Source organism: Gavialis gangeticus, unplaced genomic scaffold (assembly GCF_001723915.1).
Source record: "Gavialis gangeticus isolate Ggan-Ray unplaced genomic scaffold, GavGan_comp1, whole genome shotgun sequence".
In the NCBI taxonomy this organism is placed as follows: domain Eukaryota; kingdom Metazoa; phylum Chordata; order Crocodylia; family Gavialidae; genus Gavialis; species Gavialis gangeticus.
Genome location: NW_017728992.1, coordinates 160,957,097 through 160,982,089, shown reverse-complemented (window position 1 = coordinate 160,982,089; position 24,993 = coordinate 160,957,097). Strand labels below are relative to the sequence as shown.

The 24,993-nt window shown below is 42.2% G+C and overlaps 1 protein-coding gene across 4 annotated transcripts in view; it reads right to left on the bottom strand.

The window, feature by feature from the left end:
* Positions 1-24,993, bottom strand: part of VPS13B (vacuolar protein sorting 13 homolog B) — a 1,046,600-nt gene that overhangs the window by 94,048 nt on the left and 927,559 nt on the right. For all 4 annotated transcript variants that reach the window (XM_019527996.1, XM_019527995.1, XM_019527993.1 and 1 more), the window contains one exon: positions 1,451-1,647. In XM_019527996.1, coding sequence (XP_019383541.1) covers positions 1,451-1,647 — 197 coding nt within the window. The remainder of the gene's footprint in view (positions 1-1,450; positions 1,648-24,993) is intronic.

Below are 24,993 nucleotides of genomic sequence, written 5' to 3'. Positions count from 1 at the left end.
TTCTATTGGGTGTTCCAAGTCCCAAATTAAAAACCTATGGTATAATATATTTTACATACATTAATTTACGTTACGATACAAAATATGGTTCTGATGCTAATCACAGTCCTCCATTTTAAACTGACTTACTCTTTTAGTTTTAAAGTTATTTGTACTTCATTTAAACTCTACCGTCATTTCTAATCGCTGTTGCTTACAAACCTTTCTACTAGAATGCCCTGTGTGAAATATCAGGTACAATGATAAATCCCATCTGAGTAGAAAACAATAGCTATGACTGCAATGTCAAATGCTTTGATGAAAAAAAAATCTACTGAATTTCACTAGCTTCATTTCTAATTCCCACAGAGTTCACATTTCTATGGTGCTAAGCTGACCACTAAGGTAATTTTGCGAAGTTTCCACATTCAGAGGAATTAACCTTGTCTAAAACACTTAACTTCTCAATGATGAAAATGCATTCCTTCACAATTAACATCAAGAAATCATTTCTAACCTGATACTATTAATGGAAACCAGATGTTTAATTTTTTTTTATTGATTTTGTTATCCATCTTCTTATTTCCTGACTCCTCCTGAATTCTTGCACACACACACATGTACAGGATTACACAGCACATGACTACACACAGATGCATAGACACAGAGCAATAACAACTAGCAAACGTGTTTGGATAAAATAGGTAGTCTCCTGATCCATGTGATGCAACTATTGATAAAGGCATGAAGGAGTCTGGCACTATTCTGCAACATTGCTTGTGAATTTCAGATGAATTAAAAAACCCCTCTAACAGTTTCTTCTCACTGCCTGTTATTCATAAGCTCATGGTTTTTGGGTTTTTTTGCAGGGTTAACTATTCACAAAGCTGTTTACAATGAACTCAATGAAAACTTTAATAATTTCATATCATTTGAAAACCCTAATGATGTTTGCATTGCAAGTACTGCGAATACTAGGTAGTGAACATCATGAAGTAGTGTGAATATGATTAATGTAATTATTTAAGCATGCACATACAACTTAATTGTGCCTTTCAGGCACTAGCTTGCAGTGAGGTTATTACAAAGGTGGAGAACCTAGGCAGTAGCTATGCAATGCATGGGAAAATAATGTCTGCTACTACACAATAGATAGTGGCACATCCTCCCCTCCTTCTTGGCTACCCAGCTTAGCTACCTGGTACAGGTGGGTAGTGTTGGGCCACAGCCTGGCTGCCTCTCTTACTAATCCTTGTGTTAAAGATTGCTTTGTTGGCAGCCTCTAATGAATCTGAAAAGCAGCTCTTTTGACTCCCACCCTATGGATCTGTCAGAGTCTTAATCACAAGGTGAAGCTCAGTTATGAGCTATTACTCCTAGCACATATGGAAAAATATCCAGGTCCCTGAGTCACTTGAACAAGGTCTGCCCAAAAAGCAGGCTTAGTTTTTTTTTTATTTAAAAAAATTACCTTTGGTCATCAGCTGTGTTCTGGCTGCTGTTCAGGATAATCCTCCAAAGGTCTGAAGCTACAAGCTCTTTCTGATCATTCACAAGGTTGATACTAGGCAGCTGTAGTTCACAAACTTTGCTTTCTGATAGACTGAATTCTCGGAATGCAACAAATGATTTCTGGAGATCATCCCAGTACTCCAGGCTACAAGGAATCTGCAATATCCAGAAAAGACCAGTTACTTTACATTTTGACGCAAATATGCAAAACAGATATAGACTGTCTACTTTAGAATTTCAAAATTACTGAACAAGAATTGTCAGATGAAAGAAAGAGAATTTTGCATCCATAAGTGGAGGCCGTGTTACTTCTAGTCATTTAAGTTAAAATATTATTTGACCTTGCTTTCAATGTGTCACTTTGAACTTCATCTTAGTGGATAAAAAATAGTTATTTACAGAGATGTACTTGGTAGCTGTGTTGGTCTGAGACAAAAAGACATATACAAAACTAGAACTCTTGGCTCCAAAATGATACCTTTTATTAGACCAACTGGAAAATGGTAAGAAAACTGTCCTTTTCTTCAAGCTTTTGGAATCAAAGTCCCTTTGTCAGGCTCTGGGAAAAGTGTAGATGCTACAAGATGGTAAAAAGTCTCCATTTATTCTGGGCATGGCTGAGCTCAGTGCTTCATAGCAGATGGGGCCAGGCTTGTAGCTCAGCTGACACGGCCCCATCCCCTGTGAGCAAACACTGACTGAGCCATGTCAGCCAAGTGCTGAGCCCAGCGCTGCTCACAGGGGATGGGGATGGGCTCGGTGCATGGCAGTGCCCCTCACAGTAGACAGGGCCAGGCTTGGTGCTCAGCTGGTGCAGCCCCAACAACACCACTTGCACGGGATGGGGGTGCATGCACCAGTTGAGTGCCGAGCCCAGCACTGCTTGCAGAGATTGGGGACAGGGTCAGACTCAGTGCCTGGCTGGTGCAACACCATTCCCTGCAAGTGGTGCTGCCTGGGCCATGCTAGCGAAGCGCTGAGCTTGGCCCCATTCCCTGAGAGTGATGCCAGGCTTGGTGCTTAGCTGGCATGGCCAGGATCAGCAGTAGACAGGGCCAGGCTCAGAGCTCTGCTGGCATGGCCCCATTCCTTGCAAGTGGCACTGCCTGGGCTGCGCCAGTCAAGCACTGAGGCTGGTGCAGCTCGCAGTAGACAGGGCCAGACTCAGCCCTCAGCTGGCATGGCCCCATCCCCAGGTTTGGCACTTGGCTGGCGAAACCCATGCAGCACCACTTGCAGGGGATAGGGCCATGCCAGCTGATTACCGAGCCTGGCCCAGTCCCCATTCCTGTCACCTGCAAGAGGCACTGAGCTCTGTGCTTGGCTGGCACACTCCCTGCCCCTGTCAGTGGTGCTGCCTGGGCTGCACCAGCCAAGTGCCAAGCCTGGTGCTGCTCATAGGGGACAATAATATGGAGTATAAGTTGAGGTTGAATTTTAAAAGTTAAAAATTGGGCTTTAAAACTCCACTCGTACACCATAAAATACACTATGCATGAAACACAAAAACTCTACCTTACAGAGTTCTCATTGTGTTTCAAGATGTCACTTATATGTCGTAAACAGGGATCCAGGTTTTCCATTTGCTGTGGAAATGGAACATTGCAGCCTGCAGGGAGCTTCTTGGGGCTGGAGGGAGCAGGAGGAGGAAGACTGGAGGTAGAGGGCACATGTGACTGGAGCGGGAGAGAGATAGCACGCATGGAGCTTTCCCTCCTTGTAGCTGGGGACTATGAATTGAGCCACCCTGTGCCATGCCGCCCATCTGCTGCTTTGGTACCCTCTAACTCTGCCTGTGCCTGCCAGCAGGTTAGCACAGAGAGCCAGTGGCAGGCAGGTATGGAGGAAGGGGGACATAGGGCAACAGCTCCTGGGTGGGACAAGGGGCTGTGACTTGCCAGATGTGGGCATGGAAGGGACAATGGGTTCTTTGTAGCTCTGCAGCAGGTGGGAGAGTGACAAGCCTTCCTCTTCCAAGGTACCGTGCTTGATCCCTCTGCTCGCAGTCCAGGGACTTGGGCTCAGCTTTGGCAGGCTGACCCCTGGGCCCATGCACACGTGTACCCAGCAAATGCTCTCCCTAATTCCTTCAGCCACCAGGCTCTCCCATCCTGCCAGCCTGATTTGTACCACCCTTCCCCCTTTCCTTATTATTTATTTTTTGATTGCACTACTCATAGATGTGGAAAAAAAGGGTGCCTTACAGGAAGAAGCAGCTCATTAGTTAGACCCAGCTCCAGAGCATCCGTATAGATCAGGCACTTCAGCAGGGCTTTTCGGCACTTTTATCTAATAGCTGATTCAATCAAATATTAGATAAAAGCACCCAAAAACCCACTGAAGCATCTGATCTATACAGATGCTGGGTGAGCCAGTTCCAACTAATGCTCTCTTCTGGCCGTGTGCTGAGCTCAGTGTGGGGGCACGCCAAACTGAAAGTAAAGCACCATTTGTGTTGGTGAGTGGTGGGTGGGAGGGCAGTGATGAATAACGTTGCTGCCCATGTGCTCCTTCAAGGTGGCCAGGCGATGCAGACCCTGCCCTTGCTAAGGCACGGCTTCTGCCAAATTTTCTTCCATTCTCAGCATAGGCAGGGCTGGAGTGGGTGAAGAAATGAGCATGGCCTCCAAGAGGGGCACTGACAGGGCTGAAGAGGCAGGGTGATGCAGGTTAGGAGTGAGGGGCAGTGGCAGGGCCAGGGGGCTGTGGCTTGGTAGTGAGGGGCAATGACATGGACAGGGACAGAGCACTGGTATAAAAGGGCTGTTCAACTCCATAAAGCAGCATGTAGCACAGCTGCAGCTGGACTCGTGTCTTGCTGAGCAAAGTGGGCAGAGGGAGCTCTGATTTTCCCTGATAAAAAAACCCCACAAAATCAAATGCCAAAATATACAGGAATTTAGAATCTATTTTATTATAATGATTGAGACTGGTAGGCTTCTAAATTGCTAAACAATCATTAAAATGATTAAAGCATTGTGCTCCACTTATTTGGCTGAATTCAGGACAGTGATTCAAATCACCGAGTCGAATCACTGTCCCCTGATTTGGCCGAATCCGAAGCGAATACTAGATGCTTTGCACAGGCCTAATGTGTGTGTACGTATTAAGCCTGTGCGAAGTGGCTAGTGTTCACTTCACATTCGCATTCAGCCAGTTTGGGAGACTGATTTGATTCAGTGATTTGAATTATTGTCTCGAACTGATTCGGCCAAATCTGATTCAGAGTTTCGGCTGCCACCAAATCGAGTGGTCAGGGGGTGCTCAGGTGGGCTGGGGGAGCAGGCAGGGGATGGAGCCTGGCAGGGGTCCCCCTGTTGTCCCCTTCCTCCTTCCCTCAGCACCCCCTCGCCTGCCCCCTACTTACCGGCACGGAGTCCGGATCCAGCTCCCTGCGATGGCGAGTGGGGACTGCCCAAATCTCCGAAGCTCTCTGAATCTTTTCCAAATCGATTCAGAGAGCTTCGAATTGACATGGATCTTTTTATTGGACTCCCAATTTGATTTTGATTCAGAGATTTGGCCATCGAATCACCACCCAAAGCCTTGCACAGCCTTAATGTGCATACACACACACACACACACACACACACGTTTCATTTTAATCGTGATTAAACATGGATCATGGGGTTTTTAAATCAGAAAAAAGCCAGGATCCCTGGCATAAACTAAAAAGTCAAAGATGCAGTTTATGTGATCCCTTGAACTAAGTAGTTCATATACTTTGGGAATGTCCCCAGCTCTGAGCGTTTTGGACTGAAGTATATAAAATACTCAGTTGATTTAGAATCTTCTATTCCTAAACATCTAGCTTTATTCATTTTAGGGCCTTATTACTAATGTGTGATGTGGATAAATTTAAAGGAAGATGGCTGCATGGGTGGTACTACCTGCCAAAAATAATAGTTGTGAAAGCCTGGAAATAGGTTATATTTCCAAAACTGAGCTATGGGCAATGGGAATAAGTGGATTAGCTGCAGTAGGAAATGCCCCATACGTAAAATTAAGTGTAGTTGTTTTACCTTGAAACATTTAAGTAGACCTCTTGCTCTAATTCAGATATTTGTTATCTCTTAGGACGTGGCTGCTGCTATTGGTGCAATCCCATGCACCAGTACAGAATGGGGACTGACTAGCAAGGCAGCAGCTCTTCAGGAAAGGACAATAACCTGAATATGAGCTAACAGTGTGCCCTTGTTGCAAAAAAAGCTAACACATACTGATCTGCGTTAGTAGGAGTGTTGCCAGCAGATCAAGGGAAGTGATTATTCCTCTCTATTTGGCATTGTGAGGCCACATCTGGAGTACTGTCTAGTTTTGGGCCCCTCACTACAGAAAGGATGTGGACAAACTGGAGAGAGTCTGGTGGAGGGCAAAAAAAATGGTTAGGGGCTGGGGCACACAACTACTGAGGAGAGGCAAGCAAACAGGGACAGCAAACAGGGCAGTCTGCAACTCAGTTCACAGGTCAGTTTGCCGCCTCTATCTTTGAAGGGGAGCCTTTAAGGTAAGCTCTTTCTTTTAATTAAAAATAGCTAACCTACATATATTTAGCATAAGTAACCAAAACTGAGGAGTCAGACCAATACTTAAACCCCTTGCTTAACTAGAGTCCTGAGAAAGGGTGAGTATGCTGGGGAGTTTGCTTGGAAACTCTCACCTTCCTTTACTGTAAGTTTGGTAAGAGGAAGCAGAGAAAAAGGAACCTTTTGGGACGAAGGAGCAGCAAACAGGCCAGCTTACAGGGGAATCTGCTAAGGAAGGTCTGCTTGGAAGAGGGGCAGCAAGAGGGAGGCAGCGTATTAAAAGACCCAGAGAAATGGCTGGAGGATGTTACAATGCCAGAGCCATTGCCACTGCCAGCTCCTTCTCTTCTTGCACCTTTCAGGTGTCTGTCCAGGAAGAACCGCTCACTATTGAGGCTTCCACCCAGGTCTGGTTTGGTGCTGTGTAGGCTGAGGCTTGCAGGTTCCTTTCAGTGACAGCCAGGTGGAGGAGTGCCTGTGATGTGAGCGGTGCTTCCTAGTGGTGTCCCTCAGGGAGCAGGCAAGAGAACTACAGGAGGACATGGCAAGGCTTCAAAGCATCCTCCTTCCATAAGGACTTAATCAATTTAATGCTGAAGGAGACCTCTAGGACTGCGAAGTAAGGACCACGAAACGCTGCACTAGAGAAGGAAGAGGACATGAACTCCCAGGAAGGTGGAAGCTGGAAGCTTGTGACCTCTGGCAGCATGAGGAAGGTAGTAAAAGCACTGGAACAAAATACCCAGGAATCTCCACCCTTGGAGGTGTTTAAGACCTGGCTAAACAAAACGTTGCTTGGGATGATATTGTTGGGACAGTCCTTCTCTGAGCAGGGGGTTGGACTAGATAGCCTCCTGAGGTCTCTTTCAACCCTAATTTTCTATGATTTAGTCTGGAGAAGAGAAGACTGGGGAGGAATTTAATAACAGCCTTCAACGACCTGAAGGGTAGTTACAAAGAGGATGGAGCTAGACAGATCTCAGTAGTGGAAGATAACAGAACAAGAGGCGATGGTATTACGTTGGAGCGAAGGGAGTTTAGGTTAGATATTAGGAAAAACTCTCACTACTAGCCTCCTAGGAGGCTAGGAACATGTTATCCAGAGAGGTGGTGAAATCTCTGTCCTTGGAGGTATCCTTATCCTTTCTATAATTCTGTGATTCTCAGATCTCTTTTATAAAACTAGAGAAAACACAAACCCTTGATTAAAACAACAAAAACTATAGTGCTTCTATTACCTGTTCCCTCTCAGTGATGCAGATTTCTTTTCTTTCCTAGTTATCAAAAAAGTCAACGGCTCTCCTCTTGCTCATCCTTAGAGGAAAAATAATCTTTTAAAAGCAGATTATATTACTCAATCTCACTTGTTGCCATGAGTGCAAAAATATTAGTTAGGCAGCCCTAGATTCACACTGAACTCAAAATCCCTAAACTCAACTTTGCGAGAAAGCTACACATACTGCTACACCAACACTTCACTTAGAGGAAAAGGCTTTCTTCAGTAAGGGGTACAGCAGTGCAGAGCAATACGTGCATTGACAGCTTCAATCTCTTTTTGATGGCTTTAACTACCAACATGGGTATGAAACCAAAGTCAGAAATAACAGCAATACTCCCAAAGCTCCAGCTACTCACCACAAAGGGTAAGATAAAAAAAAATCAAAGACAATTTGAAGGGTTTTAATTTTATTTACTTATGTTTGCTGAGTAGGAAGGCAGTAGGTCTGGAAACCACATGTGGTACTGCCAAAAGGCAGAATGAAGGGTTAGGTTTTCAAAAGTGGGGAAGGAACCAAAATAATTTCATGTTACTGGGAGCTGGTTTTGCCCCTAAAACTTCAGCAGGAGAGAAAACACTCTGTTGAAATAATCAATGGGCTGAGACCGAAGAAGTGTTTCACTACGTTAAGTGAGGACATTTATTCTCAGAGAATTCTCACATAATTCTACCATTACATTTTAGGAAAATACTAGCACAGACAATTACAAGAACTCATTTGTTTGCAACCTATATTGACTTGCCTTGCTGTCTACCACAGGAAAGATCATTGCAAGTACCCTCCTGAACTGTCTCCTCCGACTTGCTGAAGAGCTGCTCCCAGAATCTCAGTGTGGGTTTAGGGCATCAAGAGGCACAACTGACATGACTGTCACTGCTGGTCAGCTGCAGGAAAAGTGTCAGGAACAACATAAACCTCTATATGGCGTTTTTGACCGCACAAAATCCTTCAACTCTGTCAACCAAGAAGTGCTGTGGAGGATCCTTCTGAAGTACAGATGCCCACCAAATTTCATCACCATTCTTTGCCTGTTCTGTAATCGTATGCGAGTGGTGGTTCTCAATAACGGATCCATCACAGATCCCTTTGAGGTTAAGATGGGAGTTAAGCAAGGCTGCATCATTGCTCCAAGACTCTTCTCAATATTCTTTACCATGATGCTGCATCTGACCACCAATAAGCTTCCAGTTAGAGTGGAGCTAAACTACTGAATGGATGGTAAACTGTTTAATCTCAGCTGACTCAGCCAAATCAAAGACTGCCTTGACTTCAATTATCAAGCTCCAGTATGCTGATGATGCTGTAGTAGGTACTCACTTGGAAGCAGACCTTCAAGCAATTGTCAGTGTCTTTACGGAGGCATACAAGAAAATGGGACTGATGCTTAACATTCAGAAGACTAATGTCCTCCATCAGCAAGCTCTTGATGAGCAGTCCCCAGCTCCAGTAATTCAGATTCACAGTGAGACTCTGGAGAATGTTGAGTATTTCCCGTACCTCAGAAGCCATCTCTCACAGAAGGCTGACATCAATGAATATCCAACATTGCCTGATATGTGTAAGTGCAACGTTTGGATGCCTGAGGAAATGGGAGTTTGAAGATTGTGACATCAGATCCAAAAACAAGGTCATAGTTTACTAAGAAGTTGTGATTCTACTGTACTGTACATGGAGCTGGGATTTGGAAAATGCATAGGACATTTCAAGCTGCTGGAGAAGTACCATCAATGCTACCAGAATATCCTTTGAATCCAGTGGGAAGACAGATGCACCAACACTAGCATCCTTTTGCAAGCAAACACCACAAGTACACAAGACAATGATCATCCAACGTTAACTTTTCTAGGCCAGACATGTCATCTGGGTGTCCAACTCCAGATTCCTGAAGCAAGTGTGAATTCTCCCAGGTCAGTCAAGGCATACACTCAAGAGGAAAGCACAGGAATAGCTTCAAGGAAGTCCTCAACACCAACTTGAAAAAATGCAATATCGATATCAACTCATAGGAGACTATTGCCCAAGACTGCCCCAAATGGAGGAAGAGTCTGTTGCAAGGATCTCAGTACTTGAAACCTTACAATGACAACAGTATATGGGAAAGCGGGAACCACAGAAACAGCATGTCGCAGACTGAATCAAGAACGCAGACCTACCCACCTCACACACAAATGTGTGCCTGAGCTGCAACACAATCTGTTGATCCTGGATAGGCCTCATCAGCTATCTTCAGACCCACAGATAAGACAATCATGGAATACAATCATTTTCAACTGTGAGGGATTGCGGATGATATTAACTCTCTAAACGAAAGAGTGCTGATTTTGAGGAGAGCTTTATTCTAACCTATACTTCCCAGAAAAATCAAACCAAACCAAACCAAACCAAAACCCTATATTTTTTTAGTCATTTCTCCAAACACATGCCCCAACACAATTGTTCAGGGTATTTGTTTCATTAAAGCCAATCTATTTTAACATTCTTTTTTATAATTTTATCTTATTTTTATTGTAAATTGACTGGGGTCCTTTTTCAGGAGGGCAGCATATAAAATTTAATAAATGACATGACAATGAATTAAATGAAAAGGTTATTATGTTATCAGGATAATATTACCATATTTACTTGAATAGAAGGCAACCTCCTGACCCCCCCAATAACTAGATTGTATATATGAAAAAAAAAATGATAAATTTGCTAAAATTTCCCAAATATAAAATTTAGTTATTGGAGGTGCGCTTTGAATTTCTCCCCCTCCCACTGCTACAGCAGGAAAAATAAATCGGGGTGGTCAGATAGCCCTTCTGTTCTCTGCTTCCCTCCAATGTGTTCCCTTAGCAGCCTCTTCCCTCTCTCCTTACTATCAGACCCTGCTCTCCCTGAGCACATGGAAGTGAGGAACAAATTTGAAAACAATAATCTTGAACTTAAACATGGCTGTGGAAATGTGCATACAGTACCCCTGCACTTAGTTTATCCAGAATTGATGCATGGTATCTTTTTTCTGACACTGCTGCAAGTTTTAGCACAGGTATTCCATAAACACACTTCTGAGTAGCACTTGGGCAGCTAATTTATATGTAGTACAAACTTTATTTATTTATTTTTTAATCGAGGCCAAATCAGTTCCAAATTCAACTGGGCAAAGCCCAATAGTCAAGTTCCAAAATTCAACTGAGTAGAACTCAGTCATCATATCTGTGTGGCTCTACCACCAAGTAAGTATCCTCCCCCTCCCAGACCTCTCAGACTGGGGCTTTGGATACTGCCCAAATCCAGACAGGTATCCTACATGCAAGCCCCAGGCCTGGAGACCTTGGAGTTAAGATGCCCCTGCCTTACTTGATCTTAGCCAAGAGGCTGAGAATGCATGGTATGAGTACAAAATCAAAGGCTCATGATTTACCACATACTTCATTAGGCTGGGCCCCACCACAGTCAACTATTTCAAGCCACAGTAGCCCCACAACTGAGCCCTGCTCAGTATGTGTGTATATTCCAGACAGACCCCCACAAAGGCCACATATGCTAATTGGACCCCACTCATGACTGTAACTGATGTATTTTTGGCACAAGTCCTGGGATGCTTCAAAAATTTATATGCAGATGAGGTGCAAGGCAACCTACTCCAACTTTAGTTCATAGAGGGCAGGGCCACACTAATAATATACGCCAGGCTGAGAAAGGGGGTGACAGAGGGATTCTGGGTCAACTGAATGTAATGTTGTAGCTCACCATGACTTGAAAAAGAGTCAGCAGTGAGGGTGACTGCACTTATTAGGCACTACCATATGCCTTATTCAGATGGGCTACATTATTCTTATGGTAAGTTCTGACAAGTATGTTTGCCCAATCTGGGCCATGCATTTTGTAGTCATGCTCAGTATTGGCTGCATTTAAATCAGCTTCAGAGTTTGTTTCCATTTGGCAGCTGTTTAATAATAAACTATATACTTAGTGAGATTTCCTTGTATACGATTATAAGGGGCTTTTTTCCTTATGCCAGGGGGAGCTCATCTTGTATTTGAGTAAATACGGTAATAATCAACATAGTTTATGCTCACAAATGGACTACAGTATGATATTTTATATTTTCCTTTTCAAAACAATTGTACTGCGTGTCTATATCAATATTTCTCGATTCATATTTGAACAACAGTGTTTGTGAAGTGCTGAAGCACCTGTTAACACTACAATTAATTTAACACCGCATATTATTATTTATCCTTTTGAACTCCCCCTGTTGATCATAAGGAGAATATATTCCTCTACTGCATCTTAAACCTTTTTGTAATACTATATGGTAACCTAAATAATAACATCACCATGGGAGAGGTGAAGGAGAGATTTGTGGTTAAGAAAAGGGCTAGGAAAGAGGGCATCAGGAATCTACAGGCAGTCCTTGATTTACAATGTTTCAAGTTACAAAATTTCACACTTGCAACATTTATAAATTGACACCCTGTTTCAAGTTTCTGATGTCAGTTTATACTTTACAATGTTTGATCTGACGTGATGCCATGCCAGAGAACAAATTTTGCTGCATCGTCCATCTCCCTGGAGAACGTGTCCAAACTTCCTTGGACACTTTCTTTAAGAAAGCAGACAAGACTCCAGCAAAACCTGAAGCCAAGACTCCTGAGAAGACTCCAGCTAAGTACGCTTCAAAATGTCCAACCAAGAGCCCTTCAAAAAGTCCAGCAAAGTCACCTCAAAGAAGTGTTTCCAAATCAATATGATTGCTATTAACAATATAAATACATTAATGTAGCTTTATTACTCATCTGTAATTGAGTATAAAATTCTGGGTTATTTTGGTGAAAATAGGATATTGGGCTTTGGTTCAAGAACGAATCCCCCATTTATAACGTTGTTTCCTATGGGAAAATTGGTTCCAAGTTATGACGTTTTGACTTAAGACGAGGATTTCAGGAACCAATTGTGCGGTAGGTCTGAGAACTGCCTGTACGTATGATTTTTGTGAGATGCTTATCACTCTGATATTTACTGCCAAGGTTCTGTTTCCTGTTTTCCTACTGATCTAATGTTTATCTTCCCAGATTTGTCTGTCTGGTCAATTGAAATAGTAAAATCTTACTTTGAGTATGTACAGTGCCCATAACAATAGAGCCCCACTCCAGCTGGAGGTCCAGGCACTAACATATCAATATAAACAACAATACCAACTTATTTGGTATTCAGTATAAACAACAATACCAACTTATTTGGTATTTGTGTAGAGGTAGTGCCTAGGAGACCTAGGCATAGACCACAAACCCATTGTGGTAGGTGATCTATAAAACAGAGAAGAAAAAGATGGTCCTTCACCAATGAACTTACAATATTTACACTACTAACTCTACCACTATTATCATTATACAGTCATAATGATCATTATTATTAAAATACAAGTAATTAAAAGGTGTTCAAATTATCATAACTTAGCATAGTTTCCACACATGACATTTCCATTTCCTTCTCCAAGCATGGGGAAAATTACAGCAAATCTGAAATACTGGTTTGAGGTCCTTGGGGCTAAGCACAGGCAGTAAAAAATCCCAAGGCTGAATAGATTCAATCTTTGCAGGTTAGTCTAAGCTTCATAGATTGAACTGATAAGCAAGTGAACAGACATTCACTTTTGATTCAGAAAATGCAGCCACATGCTTGCAGTGGCTCAGGCCAGAAGCCAGGCAGCACTAGAGCATGTGTCCCTGCTTGGCTGGAGCAGACAGCTTGGGCCAAGGCTAGCCCACCCACCCTCCAAGGAGGAGTTTGTGGGGGAGAGGCAAAACATCCTGGGATGCTAGGGGACTATAAATTAACTTGAATCTGGAGGGGATTTGGGACAAAAGTTCAATAAACCAATTTAAACTAAATCAGCTAATTCTGATACTATATACATCCAGGTTTATCTTCAACTGGTTATGGTCGTTTTGAAAGTGGTTTATGTGCACTGAACTTCTGCTGTGTTACAGATTTGAACTGGTTTCTGATCACTTTTACAGGCTTATGTGTAATGTCTGTCCCTAGCTTATATGGAAAATACTATATAATCAATTCTGAGTATTAGTATAGAAGTGAAAATACAAAGTGCTACATCCTTTTAACTCAACATACAATCTGGAACTATACATGTTCTAATCTCATTGCCTGCTAAAAGTCTGATGCATTTCGTCCAACTCTGATGGAGAACTACAAAGGGGCTACAAAATAATGTGTCAATGCTGGTTTTAGTGATGCTGTTTTGACTTTCTATTTTTGTTTTTTTTCAGCTTTTGTTGCAGGGGGTGAGGGGAAGATTAAATGTTCTCTCTAACCCTCACAGGGTGGGCTCTTCCCCTCGGAAATTAAGTCACTCTTGTTCCAGAAACAACTACTGTATTACAAAATGCACACAGAAGACAGGAAGCATGTGTGTGTTTTATCATTTCCTAACAGGGCCACCTAAGTGAAAGAGAGGCAGAATCTAATCCAATACAATCTTGTACTTTGTGTCAGACGCCAACTCAAGCAGTGATTTTAACCCAAGCTTCCTGAGTGTGAATAAACTGACTGTTCTATAACAATGCTATCCTGGAATTGGGATTTTTCTCTTCTACAGCCAACTGTCTTAAACATACAATTTTCTATCTAGATGAACATAAGAAATAGTAGAAAAAATTAAAAATCCTTATTCACATTTTTATAAAGTGAAAATTCTTGGCACTATTTACTAGAAGTCTGGTATCAAAAACTGCAAAAGCAATCTTAGCAGAAAAGTATGTTATATAGAAGGTGAGGTTAAAAAAGGATACACAGGTATAAAAACTCTTAAGATGCCTATTCACACTGAAAATATATCACCAAAGCTGGCTCCTAAGAAAACTTTTCAAAAAACTTCAGCATACACCTGCCAGACTAGTTTCTCATGCAGCTGAGGGTTGTGAACTCATGGTACAGATGAAATTACTTTTTAGGAGTTGACTAACACTCCTGACCTCCTCCTCAGGGGGTTCAGATTATATCTCATCACTATGGAAAAGACCTCTCCTGGCATATCTACAAACTAGAAATTACTCTATTAGACTTTTGATGGAGATCCAAGTGAAAAATGGTGATGATTCAAAGTCAGATACAGCATAACAATGTTTCAGTATTATATTACCCAACAAATTATTGCTGCCTAAAGCAAATGAACTTAATGTTACATTTTTTCACTCTTTCCATCATCTGGACTTTGTTGATTTGTTATTTGCACTATTTCCCCATGGCATTTACCCTGAGATTGTGGGCACTAAAATACATCTCTTCAATGGTACATATTCAGGGCATGGACACAGAATGCTTGGAGCCCTTTCAAAAGGGCAGCAGCTGGTACTGCGAAGGACTCCAATGCAACAAAACCCCTCCTACTTCAACACTCCTCCATCCAGGGTTAAGGTTTGCTTTTGCCGTATTTGAATTACTCTCACCTTGTTCACACACAACAATTAGACCATACCAACTGCTGCCCTTTTGAAAAACTCTTCCCTTTCGAAAAGGGTCCAAGACTTCCTGTGGCCACATGCTCTGTGTTTAACACTGGATAACAAACACATACCACAACTGCTAAAATTAAAAAAAATTACCTTTGAGTTTAAAAAGTACCTTTTCTTCATAGAGAGCTTTTTGATCCCGATTTAAATGAGGTTTAACAATTTTTGTTTTAAAGTGATAATTTTATACAACTACAATGTATGTAATTCAATAAACATACATATATGTATACTGTCACAGGCTAGGTGGGAACCCTTGTAGTCTGCTATTAATCTCGGTTTCCTCACCTCCTCATATGAAGAAAAACCACAGGACTTTGGATGAAAGGGAAATATACAGTAAAAATCTGTGCAACTCATCACTTTGTTCTTATTAGTTATTGCACTGAATCCCCAGTAGAGTCCTACTGGTTTGTACACAAAACACTGGCTAATCCATCATCTCTCAAAGTCACTTCCAAATGTACATGCACTCTCATGATGGAATTTGCTCCTGATTATTAGTTGGTTATTGTCAAGACAGTTGATGCTTACAAAACATTGACTACTCCTCACCTTTTCTCGACTCAAAGATATAATCAACCATTCCATATTGCAGAATTATCTTCCGTCTTGCCAACGAGTACATGTATGAGAATAAGTGAGCATGACAATCATAACATTTTTATGCAGGAAGCACTGAATTTTTCTAGTAAGAAATTTACAGTCTTTGCACTTCCCAATGCCTGTAGAAGGGCACATGTGCCCCAAAGCTTGCAAATAAAGAACAATTTTTTGCAACTATCTAGTTCGTCTAATAAAAGATATCACCTCCCCAAAAGAGTTCTGATAAATTATACATTAAACATTTAGCTGTGTATTCATGATTCTCTTATAGCAAAATCACATTGTATACAATTTGCATTCAGTATTTTGCATGATTTTTTAATTATGTCAAAAATCATTCTTTACTGTGTGTCTTGATATGACATGCAAAATACATCTCACAAAAAAGTTGAAAATGGCATACTAACTGAAAATAAATCACCATTACCAATTTCCTTAGTATGACAAATTAACTAGATTTAACTGTAATTATTATTTCATATAAAGAACAGTAAAACAAATGTCAGATGTTGCATCTCAATTTAGTCAGACATACAGACAGTAGTCTGCTAATGCAGTGTATTGCTCTACTTTTTTATTGCTGGTGTATTATTTTTACTCTACTTACAGTTAAATCTTTATTATGGCATATAAACTAAATACTAAACACTGCACTGAAATTCAGAGATGTCAAAGAAAAATCATGCTTTATAAAAAAAAAAAAGTATTTTCTTTTTAAATACGTAACTGGCTTTTAGCTGACTCTGGAAAAAAGCTCCTATACATCTTCAACTAATAGAAGCCATAAAAAACCCTTTGTAATATTGGAACCAGTTGAGAAACCACAAGAATTCAAATGCAGGAAATCATGATTTTATAACATTTTAATGTGATCTACTCTTGGGAAACAAAGTTAACCAAGCCCTATTTCTGTACAGGAAATATTCCACTGTACAGTTGTAATACATTGTGGTGAGGGGTACAGCTGCAAATTTTTCACCTGTAATGCCCCACTGGTATTGTGGCTTACTGAATTGCATCAAGATTGCCTTCCTGTCCGGAAAGCCCTCTAAGTACAAACAAGACTCTAAGCCCAGGTTTTATTTTCCCTTGGTATCAGAATATGGTAATTTAAGAGCCCTGAGAAATACGTTTTAACCTTTTAGAAGAAATATGTAGCATTCTTTTATTAGGGCCAATGTTTTGTGTTTTTTTTTAAACATGTGACCAACTTATCTTATCAATTTATCAAGCTACCAGGTTCAGAGCAAATGCAGGTGCGTCTGGTAGAATGTAATCTGTCAGAGACTGCCTATTTTTCTCATTAAGGAAAAATTATCTAAACTTAGTAATAGCTTTGTTAAAACAAAGCAGAGCAGCATTATTCCCGATGTGAGAGGACTTCTGTAAGATTTTTTTATTTTACAAGAAATAGAGGAATTGTTAAGCACTGAAACAGTTTCACATGCTAAATATCATTCATCCTTAGACTGAGTCTATGCAGAGATTGCTTACCTTTCCCACTACAAAGACAATAAGGCACTATACAACCCTAGAATTTATTGATGGGATTTTGTTTCTTTTCATTACTGAACTCTGCTATTTTTAGGAATAAGTTAACAGAAGAGTTCTTGGGATACAGCTTTATTAACTTACTGCCCTATTTCTCATATTGTATTATTTTTTCTGAAAGAAGTTATAATATTCCATATTTAAATAGTGCTTTTCATTTTGAAGGATCCATTGAAATGCAGCCACCTCTGGGATCATGGGTAGCAGCCTACTAATTCACAAAAAAAACTACACAATAGCAGGCAGATGGGATATTTTGGCCAAGGACACCAATCTACAGTGCCATGAGATCTTCAGTGTCCATGAGTTGCAGCAGGAACCTCTCCTGCTAAAATTTCTTAAGTCAGAGAAAAGGAATCTGAGAAGTGTACAACACAACAGGAGTGTGCACAATGGTTCTGTCAGTCTTCTGAGGCCCAGCAGATTTTGCATGGGGGTCAGAAGACCCAAGGAGATGCATAGGTAAATTATACATAACTTTCTTTAACCTTCACAAGCAGTCATACCTAACTGCCTGCAGAAAGAACAAAGTCATTCCGTTTATAAAACATACAAATACATTAACAGAGTAACAGGTTTTGAGCTAATCCTTGTCCCTCAACACACGTAAAAATAATGTGCTCTATTTCTATGTTTAACTCAGACTCACTAAGCAAACTTTGTAGAAGAAATTAACTTCTCCTCCTGGTTTCCCTTCATGAAGCAAAATTAAGATGATATTTATACCACTCCTGTAAGGAGGCTTCAACAATATAATTCTAACATGCAGAAATAAGCAAAACAGCACGTACAATCATGATATTTGTGCACACCAATGATCACTTAGATCATCTGGGCTAGGGACACATAAGCCAGTGTAAGTGATTGGAAACCAATTCAAATCTGTAACACAGAGGTTCAGTGCACATAAACTGCTTTCAAAGAGGCTAAAACTGGTGTAAGAGAAACCTGGATGGAAGTAATATCAGACTTAACTGATTTAGCTTCGATTGGTTTATTGAACTTCTGTCCCAGATCCCCTCCACATTCAAGTCAACTCACAGACCCCTATTATCACAGGATGCTTTGCACCCTCCCTGCAAGATCGCCTTTACTGGGTGGGTGGGCTAGCCTTGACCCAGGCTGTCTGTTTCAGTTGAGCAGGGAGCCATGTTCTAGCAGCCCCTGGCTTCTGGCCTGGGTCACTGCAGACATGTGGCTGCATTTCAGGAATCAAAAGTGAATGTGTTCACTTACTTATTGGTTCAGTCTACGCAGCTTAGATTAACCTGAGAAGATTGAATCGATTCAGTATCAGGCTTTCTGATTGTCTGCACTTAGCCTAGGCAAAAAGCATTTTTAATGACAAAGTACTAGTATATGATCAAATAAAGCTTGAAGACTAAAAGAGACTACAATACAGAATGTTGTGTGTTTCAACTATGCAAATATCCAATAAATGAATAGAAGGCAAATAGTGTCTAAGTTAATTTAAAAGGATAACTTAAAATACTGCATCTACCATCTGTACTAATCAGAGCATTTGCACAAAACAGTCTGACCAATTAAAGCACAAGCTTTAAAGCTGATTGTAAACTGTAGAAACATACAAACATTTCAGTGAGTGCTGCCGATAAGTATGGCTAAAATTTACAGCTTCTTGGCTAATAATACCATGAACCTAAATCACCAACCTGTCATACACAAATTATTTGGATTTTCAAAATACTTGCTTTTGAAATGTGAGAAATGAGCTAAACATGAATAAAATTTGTGGTTTCCCAAAAAAGCTCTTTTCCCAGACTCTCAAATGCCCAGCTCAATGTTGTAGCCCCAACAGGGAATGCAAAGCAAAAAGGAAGCAGAGTCAGCCAAAAATGAGGTATTCTCTGTTAAAAGCAAAAATAAATGCCTTTGACATAGATCATAATTCTTTTTCTGTTGACTGTCATGTCAAATCTTTCCTAGAGTAATGACTAATAGTAGGTCTGATGCCAATCATTCCTAAGCTCATACTTCCTTGAGCCACTGTTTAGCAGCCACAAGGTGTTAAAAATATGTCTTTATATGTTAGCAGAGTGTTGAAAACATCAAGCCTGAGATTCTGTAGTCCAGGAATGTTCTATTTTAAGTGTGTAGGAGATTAACATGATGTAATAGGCATTTCTCTTGAATCCTCAGTTTTCCCAGGCAGTTGCTGGGAACTCTCTTCACCTCAAAGCATTTACAGAGAAAACCTTCCAGAGCTGGGTTATTTACCTAGTGTTTTCATATTAAATCTCAGCTAAATGTTCGTAATCTCAAAACTGTATTTATTCTTCTCTTTTCTGCAGTCTATGACATTAGGATACCTTCATCATCACTCTTCTAGAGCAAAATAATGGGCTTTTTAGCCTGTTTACAAAGAGACTTTAGGAGTGCAAAGAAAGGTGGCCACAGCAGACATCAATTATTTCATTGGCTCTTGGAAAACTAATTGCCCTGGAATGCTATTGGAATACTGGCAAGTACACAAGGGAAGACATTCACAATGCAGAAAATGACAGAGGTGTAACCTACGGGATATTTTGTTTAAAATGCAGAAATGAACAAGCACCGTGGATTATGCTTCTCTAGTCTCAGCTTCTCTATGACTTCTAAAAGCTTGAATCTCTCATAGAACAACATTTCAGGGGAAAACTACATTAAACGTTTTTGCTGCTAATGTAACCTAGACCAGTCTTAGGGATCAGACTTTGGAGTACTTTTTTCATTCAATCACCAATAGCTAAAATATTTAGCAGTGGATATTTGTCCATTACTTAATCCAGAGCCACTTATACAAACAGTTCAGCAACATAGGCTTTTTGGAAGTAGAGGGTAGGAAAGATAAATGTGTAGAGAAAAGAACAGTAGAAATCAAAATTCTGTGAAAAAACTTCAATGAAATTAGGACTACAACTGTGGAACAAATTACTTTTCACAATCTTGCTGACATGCCTACACAAAAAGCAACCTCCAGAAGAGGTTTTTTAGGAGAATTGGAAATACAAAGCTCCACTGGCTACTTCTGGAGTCCCTAGCTTGCATATGTTTCATCTGTGTAAATCATCTTCTAAAACTATGGTTGTATGTTTGAGGGAATATGCTTACAGCCATTGTCTACTCAGTTCAGTTAGTCAGGTTTATAGATCCTTTGATGAGAGGACCATCTACACAATAGTACCAGGTTGAAATACCTTGGAATTTTAAAGGGATGTTGTGTTTCAGCAACCATGCACTTCTCAAAATAGGCACCTTATTGTAATAGTTTGATTTGGATTCTTGAAATGTTGAAAGCTGCTTCTGACTCACTTAATGCATACTCCAGTCCTTTCTGCCTGCCAGCACTGAACCAAAAAAGGGGAAGCACTTAGAACTACTAGGTGAGCATGCAAGTTCTGGCAAGATCGATAGGAACATATATCACATATTGGAGACCCTGGGTATGACTTACTTGGGACATTTTGTACATGAGGTAACTTAAACCCAAAGGTGGGAGGAAGTAGCAGGGAATGGAGAGGGGGAGAATTTCCACCATTCTGTATCCCAGCTCCCTAGTTTTTAAATTGCCTGTGTGCCACCCAGGTGGCCATCACAAACAGCATTTAAAGCCTGTGAGGGTGTGACCTGGACCAGCACCAGTTCCCAGCCTTTGGGGCTTTGGATTCCCTGCCACTTGGGCTTTGCAATTTAAAGCCTGGAGACACTACTCTGGCAAGGGTGGTGCCAACAGTGCACCAGCAACAGCAGCGCTCACACAGTGTGCACCACATCAAATGGAAGTAATGCTATGTAGTAGCACGTGGGGCAGGTGGGGAGGGGGGGAGCACTTTTCACATAACTTATGCTGGATGCCAATATACTAGGTTATGGCTTTGCCTGGAGGCTGGGAACAGAGTTGGGGGACAGTTTGCTGAGACAGATTCCCAATCCCCAAGAATCTCCATGACTGCAAGGCTACCCAAGGCTGGACAGCTTTGCAGACGAAGCACAGATGTCTCCCACCCCCCACATGGCACCTACCGGAACTGGAGGCATGCAGGGGGCACAGGACAATTCTCCCACAGTTGCAAGGCTTCCCAAAGCCCCTGTCCCCATGCACCTCCTAGTGGAATGAGAGAAGTGCAACAGGCAAGGGCTCTTTTCCCACAGGCTAGGGACAGAAGTTACACACAAACCAATTTAAGTGATCAGAAACTGGTTTAAACCTGTAATGGAACAGAAGCTCAGTGCACATAAACACATTTCAAAATGGCTGAAACTGGTTTAAGATAAACCTGGCTGAATGTAGTACCAGACTTAACTGATCTGGGTCAAACTGGTTTATGAAACTTCTGTCCCAAATCCCTTCTTCGTTCAAGTTAAATCACAGTCCACCAGCATACTTTTCAGCCCTGGGTGGGTTGTGCTGTCTGCTCCAGAGAGCAAGGCTGCCCTGTCCCTCTGCTCCCTAGCTGGAGCAGTGAGGGCTGGCTGACAAGGTGGTAGAGGGGGCAACCCCTGCTGGGGATGCAGCCCAGTCTGCAGAGGGGGACTACCCCCCCAGGCAAACCCCAGCTGCAGCCTGGGGCCAGAGAGTGGGATTAAACACCCATTCCCCTGCTCAAACATATTACTGGCTGCAACTGTGGGCTACAAATCCCAGAGGCACCTGAAAGCAGGAAGAGGAAGTGATGAGCAACCCTGCAGAGTCTTGCTGCTGTAATTCTGGACTGCAAATCCCAGAGACCTCAGGGGGCAGCAGGAAAAGTAATTGAACACAGCCAGAGAGTGGTGCTCTAGCACCTAACCTGCAAAAACTGACTCAATTTAGCCTCAGGCTTTTTGACTGTCTGTACCTAACCAGAGTGGAAACCCTCCCAGGGCTCCAAGAAGGTTCCTGTTTCAAAAAAATGCTCCCCACCCCCACCCCCATTCTGCCAAGCAGCTGACTAGTAGGATGTGGGGGAAGAAATTCTCCTGAGGTTCTGGGAAGGTCCAGCCCCACACCTGCCTTCAGTGCTACTCCTTCAGGTTGAATCAGAGTGCACTCTTCTTCCTCTGTGGGAATCCTCCCAGAGCTTTAGGAGGGTTCCTGCCTCAGAAGATTCCCTGCCTCTGTTGTCAGTCAGCTGACTGGTGGGACAGGGAGCAGGGTTCCCACAGGGCTCCCTGACAGCTCTCCCCTGGACCACCTGTAGGGGAACCTGTGCGCTCCTTCCTCCCTGAACACTGATTTAGACAAATCTCCCAAAAGCATTATAGATAGAAGCAGGAGGAACATCAGTCAACCTACTGTCAGTGCCGACCTGGTAAAGAGACCCTTGGAGGGCCTGGGTACGTTTAAGTCAGCAGGGCCGGATGAGTTCCATCCAAAGGTGCTGAAGGAATTAGCCAGTGTCATACCAGAGCCCCTGGCATGGCTGTTTGAGCACTTGTGGTGCTGAGGTGAGGTCCCAGAGGACTGGAAAAGGACCAATGTAGTCCCTATTTTCAAGAAGGGGAGGAAGGAGGATCTGGGTAACTACAGACTGGTTAGTCTTGCCTCCATCCTTGGGAAAACCCTTGAAAAAATTATTAAGAATCACATTTGTAGGAGTCCAGTGGGTAATGTAATGCTGAAGGGCAACAAGCACTGGTTCATAGCAGGTAGATCCTGCCTGACTAACCTTGTTTCTCTCTATTACCAGGTCACTAAATGCTTAGATGCAGGAGTCGAGGTAGATGTCACCTATTTGGACTTTACGAAGGCCTTCGACACGGTATCCCATCCTACTCTCATAAACAAACTGAACGGCTGTGCCACAGATGATTACACAGTAATGTAGGTGGCAAATTAGCTTAAGATTCGCACCCAGAGAGTGGTGGTGGATGGGTTGGTATCAACCTGGAAAGATGTGAGCAGTAGGGTCCCCCAAGTCTTCATCTTTGGGCCAGTGCTGTTCAATATCTTCATCAGCGACCTGGAGGAGGGCATGGAAAGCATTCTGTCCAAATTAGAAGATGACACAAAATTATGGTGTGAAGTAAACACACTGATGGGGAAAAAATGAATCCAGGTAAACCTGGACAGATTAGAGAAGTGGGCAGAGAACAATAAGGTGCAGTTCAACAAGGACAAGTGCAAGGTGCTGCACCTAGGAAGAGGGAATCACCAGCACACCTATAGGCTGGGGGATGACCTTGGCAGCACAGTGGTTTAAAGAGATCTCAGAGTCATTGTCAACTCCAAGATGAATGAGTCGTTAATGTGATGAAGTAATTAGCAGAACTAACTGCTCTTTGTCATGCATTAGCAGGTGCATCACGAACAGGTCCAGGAAGGTGATGCTTCCCCTCTATGCGGCACTGGTCAGGCTGAAGCTGGAGTACCACATCCAATTCTAGGTGCCGCAATACAAGAGGGATGTGGACAACCTTAAGAGGGTCCAGAGGAGGGCCACTTGTATGGTTAGAAGCCTGCAGGGAAGGCCCTATGAGGAAAGGCTAAGGGATCTGGACCTTTCCAGCCTCAGCAAGAGAAGGGGCTAAGGGGGGATCTTGTGGCAATATACAAATTAATTGGGGGGAGGGAGGGCAGAAGGGAATAGGAGATGCTCTTTTTACTAGGGCACCCCTTGGAATAAATAGGAACAATGGCCACAAGCTGACAGAGAGTAGATTTAGCTTGGACATTAGAAATAATTTCTTCACGGTTACGGTTGCCAGAATCTGGAATGGGCTTCCAAGGGCAGTGGTGCTCTCCCCTACCTTGGGGGTCTTCAAGAAGAGACTGGATAAGCACCTGGCTGGGGTTACATGACCCCAGCACTTTTTCCTGCCATGGGCAGGGGGTCAGACTCAATGATCCATTGAGGTCCCTTCTGACCCTAGCATCTATGAATCTTGGAGAAGGAGGGAGGGAGAGCAGAGGGCTGAGTACTAGGTGTGTCTCTCTCCTGAGAGATGCATACAGGCATTCAAACTGGGAGAAATATCTTCCTCATAGGTAACAGATCTAACTTTTTGCAGAAGAGCCATTTTCCTTCTGCAAGAATGCCCTTGAATGTCTGTATGCTCTCCTTCTTGTGTTGGGTGAAAGCATTTCTCTTGGCACAAATGGAACATCTGTACATTGCCTTTAATCACCACCGATTACTCTAATTATTACTAAAAACAGATGAGAGCTCAGACAAGATCAAAATCATGCTGACTTATAAATAATTCTAGGCTGGGCCTAGCTGGAGGGGCCCAACCTAGAATTATACAGATAGATGGAGAAACAGAAGATAAGAGCTTGCCTTGCCCAAAATAATACTGCATGCTTCTGACAGCAGCAGAAACTAATGAACCCTAGGTGCATCTACATTAGTTGTTTATTGAGGAGTAGACTAATTAGCTCCTCAGTAAAGTCTCAATGTCTACATTTGTATCCCTATTAGGCTGCAGTAAACTAATAACCACTGCCTTAGGTTAGTACTTGTAAACACAGATAGTAAGTATTCTGCAATGGTGTTTAGTGAACCACAATGCATGTGTAGATGTTGTCTGCCAGCTAACTCTACCTTGTGCCTCAGTTAGCCCCTCTGCTGCACGTTGAGCCAGGTCAAAGCATATAAAGAGATACCTCTATAGGCTTTTGCTAAAGAAATTACCATCACAAGAGATAGCATATTTTGAATAGAAAATGGCCCTCCTAGAACTCAGAGCACGGCTGAGTTACTCTGCACTGTTTTTTCATTAGCACATAACAAGCAAGGTATTTTCAAATATTCTTTCACATGTCTATCTATCATTAGATTTTCCTCCACTTTCATTTGCGTCACCACGTTGGCACATTGGTTTAAGGGCTTTATCTGTGCTTTAAAACTCTCACAGAATCCTTCTTTCTGACTACTGCCTATCTTGGACATTTGAAACAAGTGGCATTTCTACCTCGTTCCCCTGAGCACAGCCAGGAGTGACCAGGAACAACGGTCACAAGCTAGCAGAGGGTAGCTTTAGGTTAGACATCTGGAGGTGATATTTCACGGTCAGGGCGGCTAGGGTCTGGAACCAACTTCCAAG